Source organism: Dendroctonus ponderosae, unplaced genomic scaffold (assembly GCF_020466585.1).
Source record: "Dendroctonus ponderosae isolate FM_Combo_2020 unplaced genomic scaffold, Dpon_F_20191213v2 Dpon_F_20191213_6, whole genome shotgun sequence".
Lineage (NCBI taxonomy): Eukaryota > Metazoa > Arthropoda > Insecta > Coleoptera > Curculionidae > Dendroctonus > Dendroctonus ponderosae.
Window position 1 is genome coordinate 226,603 of NW_026018814.1, and position 19,417 is coordinate 246,019.

The 19,417-nt window shown below is 37.7% G+C and overlaps 6 protein-coding genes and 1 long non-coding RNA gene across 7 annotated transcripts in view; 2 read left to right on the forward strand and 5 right to left on the reverse strand.

Annotated features, from left to right (window-relative positions):
- Window positions 1-2,039, forward strand: part of LOC109546902 — a 9,159-nt gene extending 7,120 nt beyond the window's left edge. The window contains exons 3-4 of the mRNA XM_019918073.2: window positions 379-619; window positions 1,555-2,039. Coding sequence (XP_019773632.1) covers window positions 379-619; window positions 1,555-1,668 — 355 coding nt within the window. The 3' untranslated portion in view covers window positions 1,669-2,039. The remainder of the gene's footprint in view (window positions 1-378; window positions 620-1,554) is intronic.
- A 161-nt stretch (window positions 2,040-2,200) lies between these two features.
- On the reverse strand, window positions 2,201-7,273 carry LOC125504859 (activin receptor type-1-like). The gene is made up of 9 exons (XM_048667461.1): window positions 7,160-7,273; window positions 6,349-6,579; window positions 6,094-6,222; window positions 5,823-6,024; window positions 5,282-5,569; window positions 4,997-5,219; window positions 4,532-4,722; window positions 4,254-4,479; window positions 2,201-4,193 (listed from the first exon to the last, which is right to left on the reverse strand). Exons 1-9 carry the CDS (start codon window positions 7,218-7,220, stop codon window positions 4,044-4,046), a joined length of 1,701 nt encoding a protein of 566 aa, XP_048523418.1. The 5' UTR covers window positions 7,221-7,273; the 3' UTR covers window positions 2,201-4,043.
- Window positions 7,274-7,396: 123 nt separating this feature from the next.
- On the forward strand, window positions 7,397-17,606 carry LOC109546900 (DNA polymerase alpha subunit B). The gene is made up of 9 exons (XM_019918070.2): window positions 7,397-7,659; window positions 7,716-7,881; window positions 7,952-8,015; window positions 10,277-10,374; window positions 11,149-11,416; window positions 11,483-11,753; window positions 16,597-17,026; window positions 17,083-17,278; window positions 17,341-17,606. The coding sequence occupies exons 1-9, from the start codon at window positions 7,584-7,586 to the stop codon at window positions 17,479-17,481; spliced, it is 1,710 nt and encodes a 569-aa protein (XP_019773629.2). The 5' UTR covers window positions 7,397-7,583; the 3' UTR covers window positions 17,482-17,606.
- Window positions 7,532-8,431, reverse strand: LOC125504878. Its single transcript, XR_007281763.1, has 2 exons — window positions 7,882-8,431; window positions 7,532-7,822 (listed from the first exon to the last, which is right to left on the reverse strand). It is a non-coding gene; the product is annotated as an uncharacterized LOC125504878 (long non-coding RNA).
- Window positions 11,800-14,651, reverse strand: LOC109546904. Its single transcript, XM_019918074.2, has 2 exons — window positions 14,144-14,651; window positions 11,800-12,783 (listed from the first exon to the last, which is right to left on the reverse strand). Exons 1-2 carry the CDS (start codon window positions 14,274-14,276, stop codon window positions 11,843-11,845), a joined length of 1,074 nt encoding a protein of 357 aa, XP_019773633.1. The 5' UTR covers window positions 14,277-14,651; the 3' UTR covers window positions 11,800-11,842.
- Window positions 17,553-18,633, reverse strand: LOC109546905. The gene is made up of 4 exons (XM_019918075.2): window positions 18,316-18,633; window positions 18,064-18,259; window positions 17,858-18,017; window positions 17,553-17,803 (listed from the first exon to the last, which is right to left on the reverse strand). The coding sequence occupies exons 1-4, from the start codon at window positions 18,548-18,550 to the stop codon at window positions 17,669-17,671; spliced, it is 726 nt and encodes a 241-aa protein (XP_019773634.2). The 5' UTR covers window positions 18,551-18,633; the 3' UTR covers window positions 17,553-17,668.
- A 34-nt stretch (window positions 18,634-18,667) lies between these two features.
- LOC109546899 (probable ATP-dependent RNA helicase DDX43) overlaps window positions 18,668-19,417 on the reverse strand; it is a 3,588-nt gene continuing 2,838 nt past the window's right edge. The window contains exon 7 of the mRNA XM_019918069.2: window positions 18,668-19,168. Within this exon, the coding sequence (XP_019773628.1) occupies window positions 19,049-19,168 (120 nt within the window). The 3' untranslated portion in view covers window positions 18,668-19,048. The remainder of the gene's footprint in view (window positions 19,169-19,417) is intronic.

The following is a 19,417-nucleotide window of genomic DNA, read 5'->3' on the forward strand; positions in this document are numbered from 1 at the left end:
TAGCAGACAGGAAAAAATCACGACACGCAGTGACTTCCACTGACGTCACGCAAATCGACGCAAGATCATATTCGTCGATGTCATTTTAAAAGTGTGGAAAACTATCTTTTGACAAAAATACTTAATAAATAAATAAAAAAAATTAATGATACATCGAGAATACGAAAAATCCTACACATTCTGAAGATTTTGCTTAACATTTGGAGATTTTTCCTATAATTATCCGCGGCCCAATAGCTTTTTGTACAAACCGTTAACCGTAACATTATAAATTCAGCTAATTAATAAAAATAGATCAAGCTGATTTTACAACATTAATGAAGCAAACCTAAACTATTTAACTAGTTAAGAACAAGTTAACAATTCGATCAATTTCAGGGCTGTGTTTAAGTTCGAAGGACCACGAATCGTGACATCGGCCAAAGGCGAAGATTTCAACCAGTTCAAGAAGCAATTTGGAGACGATGAACGCGCATTTGGATACATCCGCGTTCAAACAGGCGATGAAATGTCCAGAAGAGCGAAATTCTTGTTGGTTACCTGGGTGGGACCTTCGGTCAGTGTGTTGAAAAGGGCGAAAATGTCCACGGACAAAGCGCTCATCAAGGATGTTGTATCGGTAAGTGTTTTAAATTCGCCGACTTGCATAGTTTATTGTTCCTATTTTTAGCGAAACAATACAATGGGTTCTTTATAAGAGGATTAAACAATCGGGTTATCATTGGAGCATACTCCTAACGTGGTAAACAAAAGCCTTGCAACCTTTGCTCTCTTTTAGTCGGAGGCATGCGGTTTTGCATGTTAACTAACTCACATATACATGTGATATATGCCCAAGTCTTAACTGATGACGACACCCATTAGGTGCTTATACCTTCCACTATGCTGCAGTTGCGTAATTTTCGTTAATATTGATCTTTATTAGCTGATTTTTTGCACATTATCTTCCATTGGGTACTTTTTCTATTAAAATTTGTTTAGATCAAATCGCAATCTTTCCATCTCTGGTCGAGATGATTAACTTCGCTATGAATGATGACGCCCGTCTTGGAAAACAATGACTAATTACATTTTATTGCAGACGGAATAGAATATTGTCCGCCTATAAACCGGAGGAAGTCGTTTCGAATTAGGTGCTAATTCAGCCTTCAAATGCAAATGAATTGCTAAATACGCGTATGGCTCAAATTACAATAATACGTTGGTCTTGAAAACCTGAAAACATGCTCTGAAAGGCCTTAATTCAAATTCAGATCAATGATCAAGGCCGTACCACTCTTAGATTATTTTTCTTGTTAACAATTATAAGCTATTAATAAATAAATACACGTAAACCGTCCCTCAAACATTTCCCCTTGTACTGAACTAGGTACTTTCAAACGCATAAAAAGACTTTCTCCAACAGTTTGAACCAAAATCGTCAATACATTCAAGGTAGAAAATCGCAGAAATTTGGAATACCAACTGGTAAACAGCTGGCATGCCTTTAACATTCATATGCAAATTACGACTTTGTATAAGATAAAATCACTCACCTGCTGTTGTTTTTTTCAGAATTTCGCTGTTGAACTCCAAACCGAAAACATAGGGGACATCGAGTTGAGAAACTTCGAAACTGAACTGGACAAAGCCGCAGGAGCGCATTACGGAACTGGTGTCAGAAGTTAGGGTAACCTTCAATTCCGCAACTCCTTCCAATGGCATTTTCTCAATATATAAAAGTGTTAGTTTAATGTATTTTTCATAAAGGGACCAATAAGCCAAACATCATGGAATTTACTGCCACTGGAACCCATTTAGACCGTAATTACTATACTACCCTGTATATTTTCTAGCCTTGTAAATATTTATATTATTATTAATTGTTTCAACTGTTTGACGATATGTGATGCTTATTTTGTAGTGTGTAGGTTATTGTAAGTTGCGTTATTATTATTGTGCATTTTGAGAATCAAAAATTCAAAATAAAAAAATCAGCATTTTCCCTTGTATACATACAGTGTTGCTTCAACAAATATCAATTAAATTTATCAGTTTTATTTGATAGATGTTTTTTTAACACACATTTTCCGGTTTCGGGATCGAAACGATGACCAATTTGACGATGGAAAGGACATTTGTGGAAAATGTACAAAGTCCAAGGTGCAATCGAAGGAATCTATGGGAATCGTTCGAAGAAAAAAACATTACTACCTATAAAAACTTCTAAACTAAATATATTGCTTAAGTAATTATCAGATACAATAACGAATGATGAACAGATGAACGAAATATCCTTATAATAAAGACAATGAAAAATATTTTCTAGAATTTGTAATTGATAAATAAATTGATATGAATACGTTACCTAAATATAAAAGAACTCGAAATCGGTCTTACTCATACAGGATGATTTTGCTTCAGTTTCGATTGGCCTATAGTTTGGGCAATATACATGACAGTTCCAATAGTAATTGCATATTGAAACCGAAAATCCGCTCTAAACAGTCCAAAACAGACTCCGATTTGATTGAATTAAAAGATATGAATATCGATATAATACACGACATGTACAGGTTATAAACTTACCACTAGCAACTTATTACTTTTTATTTTCTTTTTTATAGTAAAATATAGATTATGGCTAATTTGAGTATTTTGTTAGAGTAACTAACAATTCAATACTTTGTTTCTCGGACATATGTCCAAGAAACAAAGCAGTTGGTTGCAAGTGAAGTCGTTTACGAACCATCTTGAATATCTTCCAAAGGTTTCCTTCAGAACGTGGGAAAACACAATTGCTGTTCAGAACAACGTACAACGAAAGTGGCAACAAGAACATAACTTACACGTAAAGCGAGTGACTTAGAATAGGTTTCAACATTACTACATGTATCTACATGATTGTCAATTATCTCTACAATGTAGAATTGTAGGCAGAGTTTTAATTTTTTGGCACTTAGAATTACGTCTCATGCTTACTAAATCTAAAACGAATTAAGTAAATAATCTGAAAGAGTGCGCGTCAGCATCAGGATCGTTGGAACGACGACTTCACACGTCCTACAAGCCCCAGTTACCGTAAAAAAGTAACATTGTTGCTTATTTAGTTATATAATTAACGTGAATTAAAGCTGGTTCTCAATAACAGAATTTTTATGTTCTCACTCTATTTAAACCGATTAACTTTTCGAGGGTGGAAATAGCAAATAGCAAAAAGATGGGATTCACACTATCAAATCACTTTATCATCCAATCCATCATGTTAAAGACGAATGAAACGAGCAATTGAGAGAGAAGGTAAAGCTCACATTCATATTGTACAAACGATGTATTCTCTTCCTGAATTAGTTCTGAACATGAAATTGCTCTAGAGGAAAAAGAAGTCGCGGATGCACTCGTTTGAATGTTATGTGGAGTGTTCTTCTCTTCCAAATACATGCATTTTTCGTCAACAAAATACCTTTGCCAAATTTGTAGCATTTCCGTCAATGACAGTATTCAAGGCAGTTAGATAAATGCTCATACTCCCATAGTTTTGTCATTTGCTTAAAACAGCGCTTCCACTACTTACAAATAGTATCTTACCCTTTAAATAGAAAAATTAATTTCTGTTAATCTATGTCTCACTGATTATGAACACAGTTTCGTCATTCACCAAACGCTCATGCGGTTTATAATTAAATTAATATTGCAAATTAACAATGGCACTAAAAACAAATAACTATTATTTGAATATCAGGCAGTGATGTACACAGTACGCTAATAATGTAAGGGAAATTATTAAACGAGAGTAAATCTGCTAATAAACTACCGTGTTTAATGAGCAAATTAGGATGTCTTGTAAACATTTCCACGCCAACTCATAACATGATCAACTTTGTACAATAACTTCCACAAATCCTCAATACTTGCAATTTTTCACGAAAAATTCACTCATTTTGAGCTGTTTTTTCGCCGAGAGGAAGCCCAGTCTATGGAAGTCGTTTATTTACTATTTACTAACCCAAACTCTAGTTCACCAGTGTTACACTTACGACTTTCAGTGCTTCTTTCATGTTACATCAGACGCACATCTCAATATCTTCTATAATTGGTAGATGTTCAATTGCCGTCAATTTGACTAAGGTTTTCTTAATCCTTAAAGCTGGAAGCCGGGCGTTACTGTTACGGCTCCAACATTCTTTCATTAGTTTGGACATGCCACACAAAACCTTAAAATAGGTCAGTAATTAAAGTGAAATCTTACTTGAAAAATGTAACGATGCGCTTACCAAGTCACTGGTCCATCGGTTTGGTATGCTGGGCCGTTGCTGATCGACGCAGACGACTTTCCTCATATCTTCAAAGCTTGGATCGCTCGGCACCACATCGTAAAAGGGCGGCTTGTATTCCTCCACAATACCATTACTCACCACCCTTCTGCAGATTTCCCATAGCACTAATCCAAAAGAATATACGTCTGCTCGCTTGAAGGATTCGAATACTTCCATCCGGATACTAAAAGGCACGATAATATTTCACGGATTCACAGCAGTGAACGTAAACTTACGTTTCATCCAGAACTTCAGGAGGCATATATCTTTTGGTGCCCACTTTGGGATTCGATCCGATATCAAGGGTGTTGGTAGCTTGAGTGTGAGTAACGGCAAGACCAAAATCAGCGATGCAGCAGATGCCGTTTGTTTTAACCAGGATATTTTTTGTCTTGATGTCGCGATGTGCAATTGCGGGTTTTCGTCCCTGGAAACAAAAAAAAAAACGAATTTTAAAACAGTTTCTATTTTAAATTGACAAAGTACATAACACACTAATTAACTGTTTAAAAAAAAACACCCAGAAGACGATGTTTGAGCACCGTTTCCTGTTTGGACCCCGAAAAGAAGCAACTGAACTACTCAAACTACTTTAATCCCCTGGTAATCCTACACAAAGCATCACCAGGGGATTAAAGTGTGGCACATATTATATACTCTTATTGAACACACAACATCTCCTAAAAGCGTCAAACACTTACTTGGGTTCCGAAAATTTCTGTATGCAAATGCACCAGACCGGTAGCAATAGACAAACATATCCTCATTAATTGGGCATGTGTTAGAGTGGTGTGATTCAGGTAATCGTAGAGGCTGCCCAGCGCATGATAGTGCGTTATGAGCCATAGTTGTGTACAGGAATTGCGCGACGTCATATCTGAGCCGATATAGCCGAGCACGTTATCGTGATGCAGCAGAATAGTACTGTAAATGATCAAGAACATTATTTTAATCACCACTGTATCAGTTTCTAACCGCAACGTTACCTGTAAATTTCAGTTTCCCTGTTCCAGCTGGCCTCGTCTCGAGAAAAGAAAATTTTAACAGCGACGTTCTCGTTGTGCCACTGTCCTCTCCACACTTCTCCAAATCTGCCCTTCCCGATGCACTCTATCAGAGAAATTTGCTTCGCCATAGTGCGCTGTATCAGAAGGGGCAGTCCGGATCCACTTCCCGATGTCATCGACTGTTCCAAGTACTCTCGAAGAGTGCTGTCGCCTGCTGCAGTAGCCCGTAGTAGTTCATCTGTAGCATAGTATTGCTCCGGATTCAACCTAAAGCAAAAATGTACTTTGATGCAACTAATTTCGATTCATTAAAAAAATATAGATATAGATAGAAACTATTGGATAAAATAAAGTAACAAATCATGTATTAAGGACAAAAGTCAGGTCCACTGAAAATCCACCCCGTCACCAGATCTAAGCTAATGTAAAATGAGGAGACTATCCATCCGGTTAAAAATCGAGTTTTGTTCTAGGTGATCATTTCATTCATTCACAATTTAAATTTGTTTTTCTTGCTCACCTAGTCTCACGAAGTAACCGATTCTGATGCCATTTTTTCAGTAAGGTTAGGGAAATAAATCCAACGATCGCTAGAACGCCCAATGGCCCTACAATGGCTGCGACCATCTTTAAGCCGAAGAGGACTGAACCAGACACTTCTATGAAAGCCTCTTTGTAAGGGGCTGGCAAATCGGGAAACGTACCATTATTGCAAAAATCACCTAAAAAGAGTAAATTATTGCCAACATTAGGATATGCAAGTGGAGATTTGTGTACTTCTGTCTTCTTACCTTCACAGCATTCGACTCGGTATTGGCCACTTGCGTGTCTTTTGTGTTGCGCCGTGAACGATGGTGTTTTACACATGAATATCACTTGCTCGGATTGGGTAGTGCAACCCCTCGAAATACTCTCGGCACCTAGAAAACGTTTTCATTAATATCAGACAATCAGTTGAACAAATTACTCTTCTAGATAGTATCAGATTGTCTTAAAACCTTCTACACGAAATGCTTAAAATAGTTGCTGGTAAATGCTAAAAGTACCTGTACTTTCTCGAACTCGGGACTTCCAACATTGGACAGCATTGTGGCAAACAGTTTGAATGGCACAATCGGGAGCATCACAAGAATGGCACTCATAGGTCTTCGTTGTTAAAAAGTTCACTTGATTCTGTCGATCCAGGAAATCATCATTAGATTGAAAGCTGTCATCGCTGTAATCGTCGTCATCTTCTGAGGACTCTTTAAGTGATAGCTGATCTTGGCAGACGATATCTAGGCAGAATAGAGGATTTTTTATGCCAAATGCCAGTTTTGATGCGAACTTCTGCGAATTAATAAAAATCGGGCTGTTTTCTTCATTCCCATATCACGGTTTCATCAGGCAATATTTTAATAGGCAATAAAACTCCAAAGCTGCAAGCTGTGAACATGGTAACAGGTTTACAGCCCTACGGGTATGCAAAAAAGGCTTCGAAGCAATTCGAGTGTTGCACTATACACTTGCCAATAAGCGCTTTAATCAGTGGGTCTTGTTGGCATTAGTTTTGTTCATTTCTGTGTAGTGTAGAACTACACTGTGCATTTTCAAAGTTGAAACTAAACTCGTTGGAAAAATTAGGAGCAGTTAGCAGTTTGAATTATTGAGTATGTGTACAACATGATCTTCTGGCCTGTTTATAAACACCAGCAACAAATTATACTGTATTAATAATGCTTTATTTGGATTTGTTATCGTATCTGTAACGTAGCTGCAAGCTCTAAAGATAAAAGTTCTCTTAGTGTTAAGCTAGTAACGAAATAACATTGCAAAATAGCAAATGGCAAAAGTTAATAAAAGAATATAAGAATTTACCTGAGGAAAACCGAATAAATATCAACATAAACAAAAAATTTCTGAGCATTGATGAAGCCATTTTACATGCCTGTCATACTGATTGTTTTCTGTCGAAAATGTGTAATGCAGGCCTGCCAACACCAATCAAATTGTTTGATCAGCTTTGGGAAAAACCCGCGTTTATTCAATTTTTCTGACGTAAATAGGAAAATTTCCACACGATAAAGTTGCGCGAAATAGTACTGAAAATTTCCAAAACATTTAAAATTTTACAATGTACAGTTTTCCGATCCCAGAGCTCAAAATCACATAAAACAAATATACCTGTTTGCTCTTGGATAACTGTCAGGATTGTCAGTTATTCCCGCCATTCGAGTAAAAGCCCCAATCTAATTGTTTTGTGATAGTGTTTCTTTATTTTGTTAATTATTAACGCCGGCTGATGGCTTCAGTAGACGATATTACCGGTCAGTTTGAATTGTTCAACATAAAGCCCACTAACGAAGTGGTCTCGAAATGTAAGTGATTAGTTTGAAGTGATTTTAGCGGTTATACTCAGTTCCAAAATTGTCAGGTTTGGACTTGTGTTTGAAATACAATATCAGCGGAGAGGATATGGTGGACCAGTGGTTTGCCTATACAACCTCGGTGTTGAATGGCGCAGCCCCATCATTGGAATACCTGGAGAAATTGGAGAGAAAGGAGTTGATGAAGAAGAAGGATCACACTGATCAACATACGTATCCTTTGAAGTGGATTTAGCTATGTTTTTAAATGTTTGTTGTAAATAATCCTTAACGGTCGGCTCAGATCGCCTGTGGTCGTCTCTGAGGAGTTGCTGGATAAGCCTGATAATCTGATAAGAACTCCAAAGGTAAGTTGACAATTCTCAGCTCAGCCTCCCACTGGTAAGAAAGGTTAGCCACCATTTTTTCTTGATTTGTCTTGCTTGAAAGCTTCGGAGAACTGTCGACGTACGTTTCGATTCAATCGCGTGTAGTAGAAAAGGTGCGACGATCGACACGGCGTCTGCACTAGATGGTTGCGCAAATTACTTTGAAGTTTTCTGAGAAGCTTCAAGGCTACTAGATCCTTCAGCGGCCATTGTCGATTCTCTTGAAGACGCTTCGCTTTTGTTTGTGCGGGGTCGATAAAGATTTTCATGGATTTTATCGGGATTTTCGGGAAATTTCATACCGGCGCTTTTCCAACCTGTTGCTCTCGCTCAGTGGCCAGGTAAGTTTGTTTATATCGCACTTTGTTTTATCTTTGTATTCTCAGTTGAGACAAAGTAGTGTAAACAACCTGTATAGTGCTTTTATTCATTCTGTAGCTTTTCCATTAGAGGCCCAAAACCAATGACGCCAATTCCATTTGAATGGCTATTTCATGATTCCTCCTACGATGTGCCTAGTTTCCAAACAGTCACTTAGAAAATGCAGAATTTTACAAATTGTTCCCCTACTTCCTATGGATTTGGGAACCTTTTCTTCACTGAAAACATGACTGTTTCCCAATGAGTTCGGTTCTATCCCACGTTTGTTCTGATACTCGTGACTAGATCCACACTCATTAAGAAATTTTCATGGTGTCCACTATAGATGGAGTTTTTCTCGGTTCTGGGGCATTCATCGAGATTGATCAATCCCTGTGTAGGCGATTTTGGGTTTCGTCCACGTTATTTTTTGTCGTGACTAGATCCATACTCGTCTATAGGGGTATCAGCAGCATCTTCCCTTAATGAAGAAGCTCCTTCATCAATTTTCTGCCTACATAGCTTGCTCGGTTTAGTTATTAGTGGAGTTATGTTGTAGAGCATCTGATTCTAATGGATCTAACTACATTAGATAAATATACGTTTTGGGAGCATTTGAGAGGGCGTTTTATTGATAAATCCGTTATTCGTTATCCCATCACATTCTTTTACCTTTTCAGCAATCTGAGACTTGATTGAAGCTAGTACTAAGAGTAATAAAAGCACATTTATTGAATAAAGTAATGTTCTAGGCACTTGCCATTGGGGCTAAGTTGTAAGCGAGAAAGATAACCCGTAGTGAGCTTTTATTAAAGAAAACACTTCGGTGTTTTATTTAATTAAATTAAAAACTATTTATCTAAGAGTTTGGGACGCTTTCACATTTTCCGCAATAAGAAAAACTGTTTTTAAAGTCTTGAAGTTGAATTTGAGTAATTACTGTTACAACCGTTTTTCATTTGTTTTTCGAAAATTTCTTTCTTACTGTTTCCCTTTTTAAAATTGTTCGATTTTTCCAAATGTCTTCACATCAACACATTCGAGTCTCGTTCAGTTTGTATTTCAAAATATCCCAATCAAAAATTCCCGTTAGTTTTATTTGTTTCAAATGTTATTTACTTGTTTTTTGAATATCTTCTGTTTGGTAAATGTTTTTCAGCTTTAAAATGTCGGTACAATAAAGCGCAAAAGTCCGACCGGTTACTTTAAAACACATTTTTCGGGTTTTAAACCATCGTCAGATCAAATTTCGTACAAAGTCTTATACGCTGAGAACAAAATTCGGCTAATAATAAATCTAAATTCTATTTTGCAAAATATTCGAGTCAATAACTTTAATGTAGACTCATTAAAATATACAGGGCATACTGGGTGTGACTTCAGCTGCCATACAAGAATGAGTGAACTGAAGTTAAGAAAACCACTATTTGAAGTGGATCACTCTGTATATTTGAGCAGGCAATTAAATCTAGCGGAAAGGAAGATACTTTTAATACGTATCTTTAATCGCTTCGAAACCAACAACTGCGTACATCAATTTTTAGAACAATGAAACGAAATTAAGAAAATAATGTTTGCAATAAACTCGTGCTTAATCAACTCAAAGGCATTTTTCTGCACAATCGCTTTGCAGGCACAATGCGTCTTTGTTAGTGACTTATCTGGAAACGCCTTTGATTATGCATATTGACCAATTTTCTGACTGGTCATGTACGATTACACTGGCTTGTCTGCTTTTGATAATCGTTATTTGACAATATACATATTTGCTATTCGATACTAGGAGTCAAAGATCAATCCAAATTGTTAGAATGAAATAAATGGCATTTTTTTCTTTTAATGTAAAAGCAACAGTCTGGGCATGTTTCGTTTTATTGCAGGGAAACCATGGCGGACCAAAGAGGATTCAAACCCCCGCCGCACATGGCCGAAAGTTATTGGATGAAAACATGGACATTTCAATAACAAGCAGCCCTAGGTAAGATGTTCTCGAATGCAAAATGGGTAAAATTATTGACAATGTACAGGGTTGAGCATACGTTATGCGGTTGATTGGCCTGCGAAGTCATTTGCAGTTATTACTTTAAGTACAATCTTTTTTTAAATCCTAACTAAGCCGCTTACTGGAATGATACCAAGGGCGGATCCAGGATCCCCCATTCAATTCTCTATCCAACGATGCCAAAACGAATTCAGTGGCTGGCTCGAATGGTTCTTGAGAAACTTCGAAAAAAGCAGCGTCATGTTCGAGTGGATTTTGCAACTCAAAAAAAACCACGGAAATCTAAAACTTCTTGAATTCAAGCATTTTTTGAGGAAACTGCAACATTTCCTTATCGATGGTTCACTTTCTAAAAAGGCCATATTTTTCTGCCTAGAATGATGTACAAATGAGCGTCCTTGCTCATTTTGCCTCCGAGATATGAGCAAAAACGGGACGGAAAACATGAAATTTTGCAATAATCTTACGCCACCCTTGCGCAAAACGATGATAATTTTTCTAATTTTATAGACAACAGAAGACTGTATTTTTTCTACATAACCCCCCCCCCCTGAATTTAAAGCTGGATCCGCCCCTGAATGATACTATGCGAGACTAACGGAGGCCTATGTCCTTGAGCCTATGAGCCTAGAAGAACGGCTAGAAAAAGAGGAAGCCGCATACAAATTCTATCCTATTTTCCACGTCTTATGTGTGATTGTATCAGTCTTTTTTCCAGTATCTTCATAATCTTGCAAATTAAATTTCCAGTGGTTCGTGCATCGTGTACGCTCAACGACCAGATTCCCGATCAGTTCGATGCTCCTACGGCTTGGCCAAAGCTAAATTCCATCGGTCTGGAGATCTGGACCTGCAGGTGAAGCCTCTATATGAAGACGGCCTGCAGCCCAATCAGAAATGGATGCACGAAGTGCTGGGCAGAAGATCCAAGTGCATCGACATGATGATTGAAGATTTCTTCAGCGCCATTATGCACAAGCACCAGCTGAAGCTACCCGATGTTCAGGATACTATTGGGGTAGGCTTGGGCTGATGTTTAAAATACATCAGGATAATATACTTCGCATTTTGTATTTTATTTAAGGATGGTATTCTGCTTTATGGACGGATAATTAGCGACGCGGGTGGCAAGCTGAACAATCAGTCGGTTTTACTGGAGCAAACACAGGCGCACAGGGGTAACACGGTGACTTTGAATCTGTCGAAGCTTAAGAAATACTCACTGTTTTCTGGACAAGTGGTGGCAGTGAAAGGGACCTACTTGAAAAGCGGCAATCAGAAGGACAAGTTTGTTGTGGATGCGATTTATTCGGACGCCAGTTTTCACTTTTTGCCTGACCCACCTCTGATCAAAGGTAAGTAACTAGATTTTTTGCATGCAGATGGTGCAATAAAGAAAGGTTTACTATAAAAAATAGTTATATTGATCTTATCATTAACTGCACTACTTAGACAATACGGTCATGATATCAATCATGTACAAATTTCGTCGACTTTCGGGCTTTTTGCTCAGCAAGCTGACGACCAAGTCGCCGAAAAGCTGCTCTGGCGTTCTCTCCGTTCTGCTCTTTCCCGCCGGCTCCTTTTCAAACGGGTTTTCTTGAGTTCGTATTTTCTTGTCCACTGCCGAGTCGCCGTAGCTTCCAACTGAAGGCTCCCTCTGCCGTTTGGCCATCGGACTGCTGTAGGAACTATCGGCCACTTGCTGAACCGTACTCTCCTCTTTGACGATGTTCAGAAAGTCATTCGAAGAGTCAGTGTAGTTGTAATCGTCCGCATCCACGTTACACCGGATGTAGCTGTAGTTGCTGCTGCTATTCCCTTCGTGGTATCCCGGCATGTGATCCAGATAGTTTTTCCTGCTGGATTCGCTCCCATGGCTCATGTAGAGATCGCTGTGCTTGCGTCGATACTGTATCACTTTGTCTAGGAACACCAAGTCGTCGAGAAGCTCCCATTTAGCTTCTCCTTCTTGGAACTTGGCCTTCTGTCTTATATACTTCTCCCTCAAAGCTTTCCAGCGCAACATGCAGGAATTAATGTCTCGATTCAACGTCGAACTGATGTGTTCCCAAAGTTGGTGCTTCGACGTCTTGTTCGGATAGGTGTTGGAATTTCTGTCCCAAATCGGAGAAGCTTTCCGCACCATTTGGATCAGTTGTTTGTCGAAATCTGTCGGATCTGAGTCGGAGTTTATCGAAAGGTCGTCCTCACTCGCACTGTTTCCATTCCAGATTACAGCACGTGGCACAATGTGCGGATCCAGGAATTTTAATTTATCGAGCAGGTCCCACAGGTTGCAGTGGTCGCCTTGATGTTGGGCTTTGTCTCGTTCTCGCAGGTATTTTTCCCGGAGGGACTTGAAGGCTTCTCTGCAGGTCGAAGCTGGAAAGAGACACAAATCTGCACTGTGGAATACGTTTAATGTGTATATACTTATACAGGGTGATTCAAAATTGGCGTCATTCCTTTCAATTCGTTTTGGCATCGTTGGATAGAGAATTGAAAACTCGATTCAGTTGTAACAACGTGAGTGAGGAAATTCGAGTAGTTTTGACTCAGAAAGCAAAATTTGAATAGCAGACACTTAGGTGCAACATTATGCCAAAATTCCATGTTTCCGTCCTATTTTTGCTCATTTCTCGGACGCAAAATGAGCAAGAACGCTCATTTGTACATCAATCTAGAGCTAAATAAATTACCTTTTTAGAAAGTGAACCATGGATGGGGAAATGTTGACAGTTTTGCCAAAAAATGCTTGAATTCGAGAAGTTTTAGATTTGCGCGGTTTTTTAGGAGATACAAATGGAGCAGGAGTTAATTAACTGAATACGAGAAGCTGCTTGATAAGAGTGGTTAATGAGATTACACAGGCACTAGCTTGTTTGGTGTTGTATGGATTATTTGTAAACACCAAACTCCGCAGAATTCGAGGTTATGAGGACATGTTGACATTTCGAAAGTACGTTCCGCAGTCAACAAATCTTGTTGAATTTACCGTTTATCCTTGTCTATCTTATTGTCACTGTATAACTCCATGGTTACCGGAGTTTTAAATAATTACGAAGCCACAGGTATTTGCGCAATTTAATTAGGCAGATTACTTTGAAAAACATTGCTGCCGTATTTCTGATATAGTTTTTTGAAAATTTCTCAGTTTTTAACAATTAATTTATTTTACTATTTTTTCTGTACTTCTATAACGCGCCAGACAACACCTTCAGAGGAATGACGTCAATTTTGAATCACCCTATATACATGTGCACATACTGAATAGAAATACGAAAAACGACTATTTTGTCCACAATTTAACCGCAAGTTCAAGTTTATTTATGTTTTGCGAATAGTGTCAGTGATGGATTACAAAAAATTTCGAACGAAACTGCGAAAGGTTTTAAGGCGCAATATCATCTAGGTATTAACCCAGTTTATGGCTGTTTTCTTATCTGAATGTTCCAGTTAATTTTTCTAGTATTCCGATAGGTATATCGGGTATGGGTCCTTCAATAGACCAGGTCGTTCGTCGCATTCGAATGTTTAATAGGTAGGTATATTTAGCTCGAATTTATGCGATAAAGTTCCGTACATTTGTATGTTTAGTTTCTCATCTATCTGCGATTATCGAGTCTAATTAGCTGAAGCAAATCCGTTAAGGTCTTAGAAAGCAAATCTATTTATCCATAGGTAATTAGTATTTCAATGTCAACCATACTAATCGATTTGTATGTACGAACTTCAGTGTTACCTGAATGGCCCATTTTGTTCGCCACCTCGTTCCAGGCCTTCTCTTTAGCCTCCTTGTCACGAAATATCGGGCAATTCCGATCCCATAAATGCGGCACTTGTTTCACAAGTTCCACTAGTTGCCGATGATCCATAATTTCGAGGTTAAATTGCAGTTAATGCTAATTTTCACTCGGTTTTTTAGCTAATTTTCGCGAAAAAACCCACAGTCGCTTTCGCGTGGTTTAAATAAGTTGAAACAACGCAGGGGCAAGCGAGTTTCAGTGACGATACGACGCACAATATTTATCGATTCCCCGTCTCGAAACGCCAAACCGAAGCTGAAAACTAATTAAAGTTAATTGAATTGCCGTCCCCCTTTGCAGCCCAATCGGCCTGTTTCTCTCATTCGCATGCATTCGAACAGTCTGTCCTCTCTTAGCTGTTATACTTGTGTAATTAACGCAGAAGTATTCAATTAGTATTATAATTACAACGAAACCTTTCCGTTCCTAATTATGAACGATGGTTTAAATGCTAATGAATAAAGTAATTACATACCGATAAGGATATATTATTACTGATTCGCGTTTAAATACGGAAAATGATTAGTTATATTGTTGCACTTGACGCCGCGCTTTTTATTTTATTTATTTCATTCTCAATCAGGACCGGTTTTAGCCGTTCAGAACTTTCTTATATTTTTTTTAGAATCAACAACTACAATTTTGCTAATTACTAATTTAGTGAAGTAATTGCATTTATTAAAGCATTTCGAAGAGAAAATTCACCCGCTATTGCTTTTTCTAGAGCGTACTTAAATAGTATTTACGAACTAAATCTGTATATACAGGGTTATTCACGCTATACGGCACGGACGTTTGCGGCTAGCCCGTTTGTTTTTTGCAAAGTATTATTTGATGAATCCACAGACGGGTATCGGGCGCACATTTTAAAAATATTTTTGTAATGTACAGAGTGTCCCAAAAGCCCTAAAAGTATCAAAGTTGTGTTTTTCTAAATGAAATACCGTATGAATTATTGTATTTTTGGATTCGCTGCACAAAATAAGTGTCTGTTTTAATAAAGTTTATAATACCTAAATCTTAAGGTTTTTAAATAATACGAATTTTATCAAAATCTAATATTATTTTCATGTGTCAAATACTTTAGAATTATTTAAGTTATGTAAACGTAATTCGTAGTGTAGTGTAACAAGAAGCCATATTTTATATCCCAATGATAATAAACTTACCATTTTATACAGGATGTCCACAAATTTAAACTAATCAAATAAGAACTTTAAACCCCATATTTTTTAGCTTACCAGGAAATCAATTTTTAATTACCTATCGAACGGTACTAGGATGTTGATGACTAAGTTTTGGCCTTTTTACAAAATACACCAAATAATGGTTGTGTGCACCATTTGGTGTTTTTTTAAATTAAAAGTTAAATAACATATCAACAATGACATAAAACAAAGGCAAATTATTTATAACAAATGTTCGAAATGTTGACCGCCAATTTCCAGGCACTTGTAAATTCCTTTTTCAAAACAACTGCTAACTCTAAGTCTCTTTTGCGTGTTTCCATATCGTGTGAAGTTGTCGGAAGCGTATGGTAGACAATTCCTTTTATGAACCCCACAAAAAAGAATCTAGTGGAGTTAAGTCCGGAGATCTGGGAGGCCAATTTTGAAACCCATTTCTGCCAATCCACCTGTTTTGAAAGTTGGCATTTAAAAATTGCCGACTTAATTAAAAATAACAATTTTTATTCTCACATTCTCCAAGGGTGAAAATCATGTCAATACGCTCTTCTCTTGGATAATTCTTCATTTTAACTTAGCAACACAATAATAATATTAAAATAACGACCAACACGTCTACAATTACAAAAAACAATACCACTCTAGCTGTCAAAAAGAGAAAACTGATAAATAAAATAAATGATTTGACATGTGTAAATGGCATAGCCAACTTAGATACATTGGAACCTTAACTTAAACATCACCAAATGGTGCACAGAACGACTATTTTACGTATTTTGTAAAAAGGCAAAAACTTAGATATTAACATCCTAATACCATTCGATAGATAATTAAAAATTGCATTTCCTGATAAGTTAAAAAATATGGAGTTGTAATTAAATTAATCAAGTTAGAGCCACTTAAAGTTCTTATTTGATTAGTTTAAATTTGTGGACACCCTGTAAAACATGGTAAGTTTATTATCATTGGGATATCAAATATTATATCTTGTTACACTTCACTATAAATTACGCTTACATAACTTAACTACTTCTAAAGTATTTGACACGTGAAATCCAAAAATGCAATAATATACAGGACATTCCATTTAAAAAAAACGGAACTTTGATACTTTTAGAGCCTTTGAGACACCCTGTACATTACAAAAATATTTTTAAAATGTGCGCTTTCAAACATTTGAAACAACTTGGATGTTCTTTCAGATACTCTACAAGTTGTGGTGGCTTGCGGACCGTTCACAGTGCGGGACAACCTTTGTTTCGAGCCACTCAGCGACCTTCTGCAGTACGTGAAAGAATACAAGCCGCATGTGCTGATTCTAACCGGTCCGTTCTACGACGAAAACCACCAAGGAGTTCACAATGGCGAGCTGAGACAATCTACGGATAGTTTTTTCCGCGACCTGATTCACAGTACCATGCACGAAGTGCCAGAAACTCATGTGATTGTCGTTTCTTCTCGGAAGGAACCGCATCACTTTCCCGTCTATCCGACTCCTCCTTACGAAGTGGGTCAGGACTATGCGAATCTTACTTTAATGCCCGATCCCTGTATGGTGAATATCAATGGACTGGTTGTTGGTACTACCACAGCGGATATTCTGTTCGATATTGGGAGTTTTGAGTGTAGCGTGTAAGTGTTGAGGGAAGTTGCAAGTAATGTTTGAAAAAGTGATCGTTTCATTTAAGCGATCAATCGAACCGCGGGCCGCCAGACCGTATAGGCCGCTTGGCTTCATATCTGTTGACGCAGCAAAGCTTCTACCCCCTAGATCCAGCTGGTAAGGACGTATACATAGATCTCACCCTCATGGAAAGAAATGGAGTGATGGAGGTGAAACCGCACATTTTAATTTTGCCGTCCAACTTGAGGTTTTTTGTCAAGGTGAGTTTATGATCGGTTATAATTCAAAGATCTTTCTTATCTAATTCCGACTTCTTTTTCAGGAAATCAACGGTTGCTTGGTAGTCAACCCAGAAAGACTCTCAAAAGGATCCGGAGGCGGTTCGTTTGCCCGGATTGAAATATCACCCGGTTCGACGCAGAGTATTTGCGGACGAACTGCTTGCGAAGTGCTGAAAATCTAACTCTTAGAGGAATAAGAATTAGTAAAAGATATCGTTTATTTATTTTATGGAAATATTCAATATTTCTAGTGTTTCAGTTCATGGTTTTTTATTCGTAGAGAGTAATTACAACGAGTATAAAGCTGTTTACTTTGTAACTTTTCCCAAAATGCTCTATTCGAATATCCACGCAAGTAACCATAGTTCATCACATATCACTGAACTGATGGAATTTCCCTAAAGACATTTGGCTTTGCCGCATACAATTAATAACGTAATTCGTATCTTTGGCTTCTCTCAGATCGTGCTCTTTGTACATATCCAGCTGAGGGCCTCCAGCGTTCTAAAACGCACGAAAATTACCGTTTAACCCGCAAACTATTTCGGTTTGTATCACTTTTCTGGAGCTCTTGCATTTGATAACATTCACTTCACGAAAGCAGGCGTCTTCTTCGCCTTTGTAATCGCCGATGCAGCAGCACAGAGAGCACAGTTTCAACAGAATGGCCAGCGGATATGCCAAAAAGAAAATGATGTTGAGGCAAAATTCACTCTGGCTGAAAGAAGACATTTTAGAAAAGCTTGAATAAAAAAAGTACTTACATTGGCAGCATTCGAACGGTCCTTTCGCCGGTGTCTGGGTGCACTGGCCACCCCACAACGTCATAGCAAACCGATCGGTTTCTCAACTCCTTTTCCTGATATGAATCCAAAGGCTTAGGAAGATCGATGAGCATGCCCATGCCATATTCGCCCACGGTTTTTGAACCAAGCATACCTAGCAGGCCTTTCAGCAATCCTAAACACGCGAAGAAACCGCGGTTTGAATGGGATCGGGATACAAAGAATGCTTACCTAAGAACATTAACCCAAAGAGGATGCCTAAAAGTACGATAAACACCAAGTAAACGGGACTTTCCAGTATACTTTGACGATAGAATGGTTCAAAGGCGGAATAAGGCCGGTGTTTGCACGTTCTGCTGTTCCTATATCTAACTTTGTTAAGTGGTTCGGCTTTTTCAAAATCATCACATTCTATTGAGTAAATCCACAGGATGAGGAAAAGGAGCTTAACATAAACACAACACATAATAAAAAAATCTAACAAAAACTTGACGGAAATAAATACAATCGCTTTTGCATTGACGTTGCTTGAGTGATTGGTATAGGTGAACAAAAGGAGGTATAATGTTAATAAAACAGTTTCTCAGAGGCATTCACATTTACTGAGAAAAATACCTTAACAAACTACTTTTCAAAGAAAATAAAAAATCCTAGTTAATAAATACGAAGAAAAATTAATCTTAAGAAACCTAAGCGGGTTTCTCAATCCAATAATGATCACACATAAAAATGACAACCCAATATCACAAAACATTAAGCCATATATATATCAACTTTCAGTCTTGAGTTGTGACCTCAATATGAGAAAGATACCCTTGAATAAATAATTTGTATTCTGCCACAAAAAGTACATTTCTCGGGCAAGAATCCAAATTCATTTGAGATTGCGATGTCGATAACAAATTTGGAATGTTAATCACTAAAATTGTGTGAATTGAAAAAAGGAACTGTTGCGTTAGGCAAACTAATAGCGGCGTCCGCCACCAAAGCGGGGTTTTCGTCCTACCGATTCTCCTGCCCGTTCTTTACGCTCCTTCATTGCCTCGTATCGGCTAGCCATACTGTATATTTCCTCAGGTACGAACTGAAACAAATTCCTCCAATTAAATACAGAACGCAACTTTAAGTATTATTTCGGGAAATCAGAGGACCGGTTTGTTCTTGTTTAGCTTGAAAGTTACACATGGACATAATCAATTTTTTCAAAATGTAAAACTTACTTTTTTTACTAACTTCTTTTTGGGTATTAAATTTACACCAAAATTATTAATTAACATTACCTTTATTAATTTAAACAATTTGCACAGACGAATTATCAGAGCGAATTTTCATA

Coding starts and splice junctions, on each gene's coding strand:
- LOC109546900 (XM_019918070.2), top strand. CDS start 7,584: ATGGCTTCAGTAGACGATATTACCGGTCAGTTTGAATTGTTCAACATA. Junction 8,016..10,276: donor ATCTGATAAGAACTCCAAAG/GTAAGTTGACAA, acceptor GTTTTATTGCAG/GGAAACCATGGCGGACCAAA. Junction 17,279..17,340: donor ACTTGAGGTTTTTTGTCAAG/GTGAGTTTATGA, acceptor CTTCTTTTTCAG/GAAATCAACGGTTGCTTGGT.
- LOC109546905 (XM_019918075.2), bottom strand. CDS start 18,550: ATGTGTTGTGTTTATGTTAAGCTCCTTTTCCTCATCCTGTGGATTTAC. Junction 18,260..18,315: donor CTTTGGGTTAATGTTCTTAG/GTAAGCATTCTT, acceptor TCGCGTGTTTAG/GATTGCTGAAAGGCCTGCTA. Junction 18,018..18,063: donor ACCGTTCGAATGCTGCCAAT/GTAAGTACTTTT, acceptor GTCTTCTTTCAG/CCAGAGTGAATTTTGCCTCA.
- LOC109546904 (XM_019918074.2), bottom strand. CDS start 14,276: ATGGATCATCGGCAACTAGTGGAACTTGTGAAACAAGTGCCGCATTTA. Junction 12,784..14,143: donor GAACAAAATGGGCCATTCAG/GTAACACTGAAG, acceptor GTCTCTTTCCAG/CTTCGACCTGCAGAGAAGCC.
- LOC125504859 (XM_048667461.1), bottom strand. CDS start 7,220: ATGGCTTCATCAATGCTCAGAAATTTTTTGTTTATGTTGATATTTATT. Junction 5,220..5,281: donor AGGGAAACTGAAATTTACAG/GTAACGTTGCGG, acceptor GATCATTTACAG/TACTATTCTGCTGCATCACG. Junction 4,723..4,996: donor CAGAAATTTTCGGAACCCAA/GTAAGTGTTTGA, acceptor TTTTGTTTCCAG/GGACGAAAACCCGCAATTGC.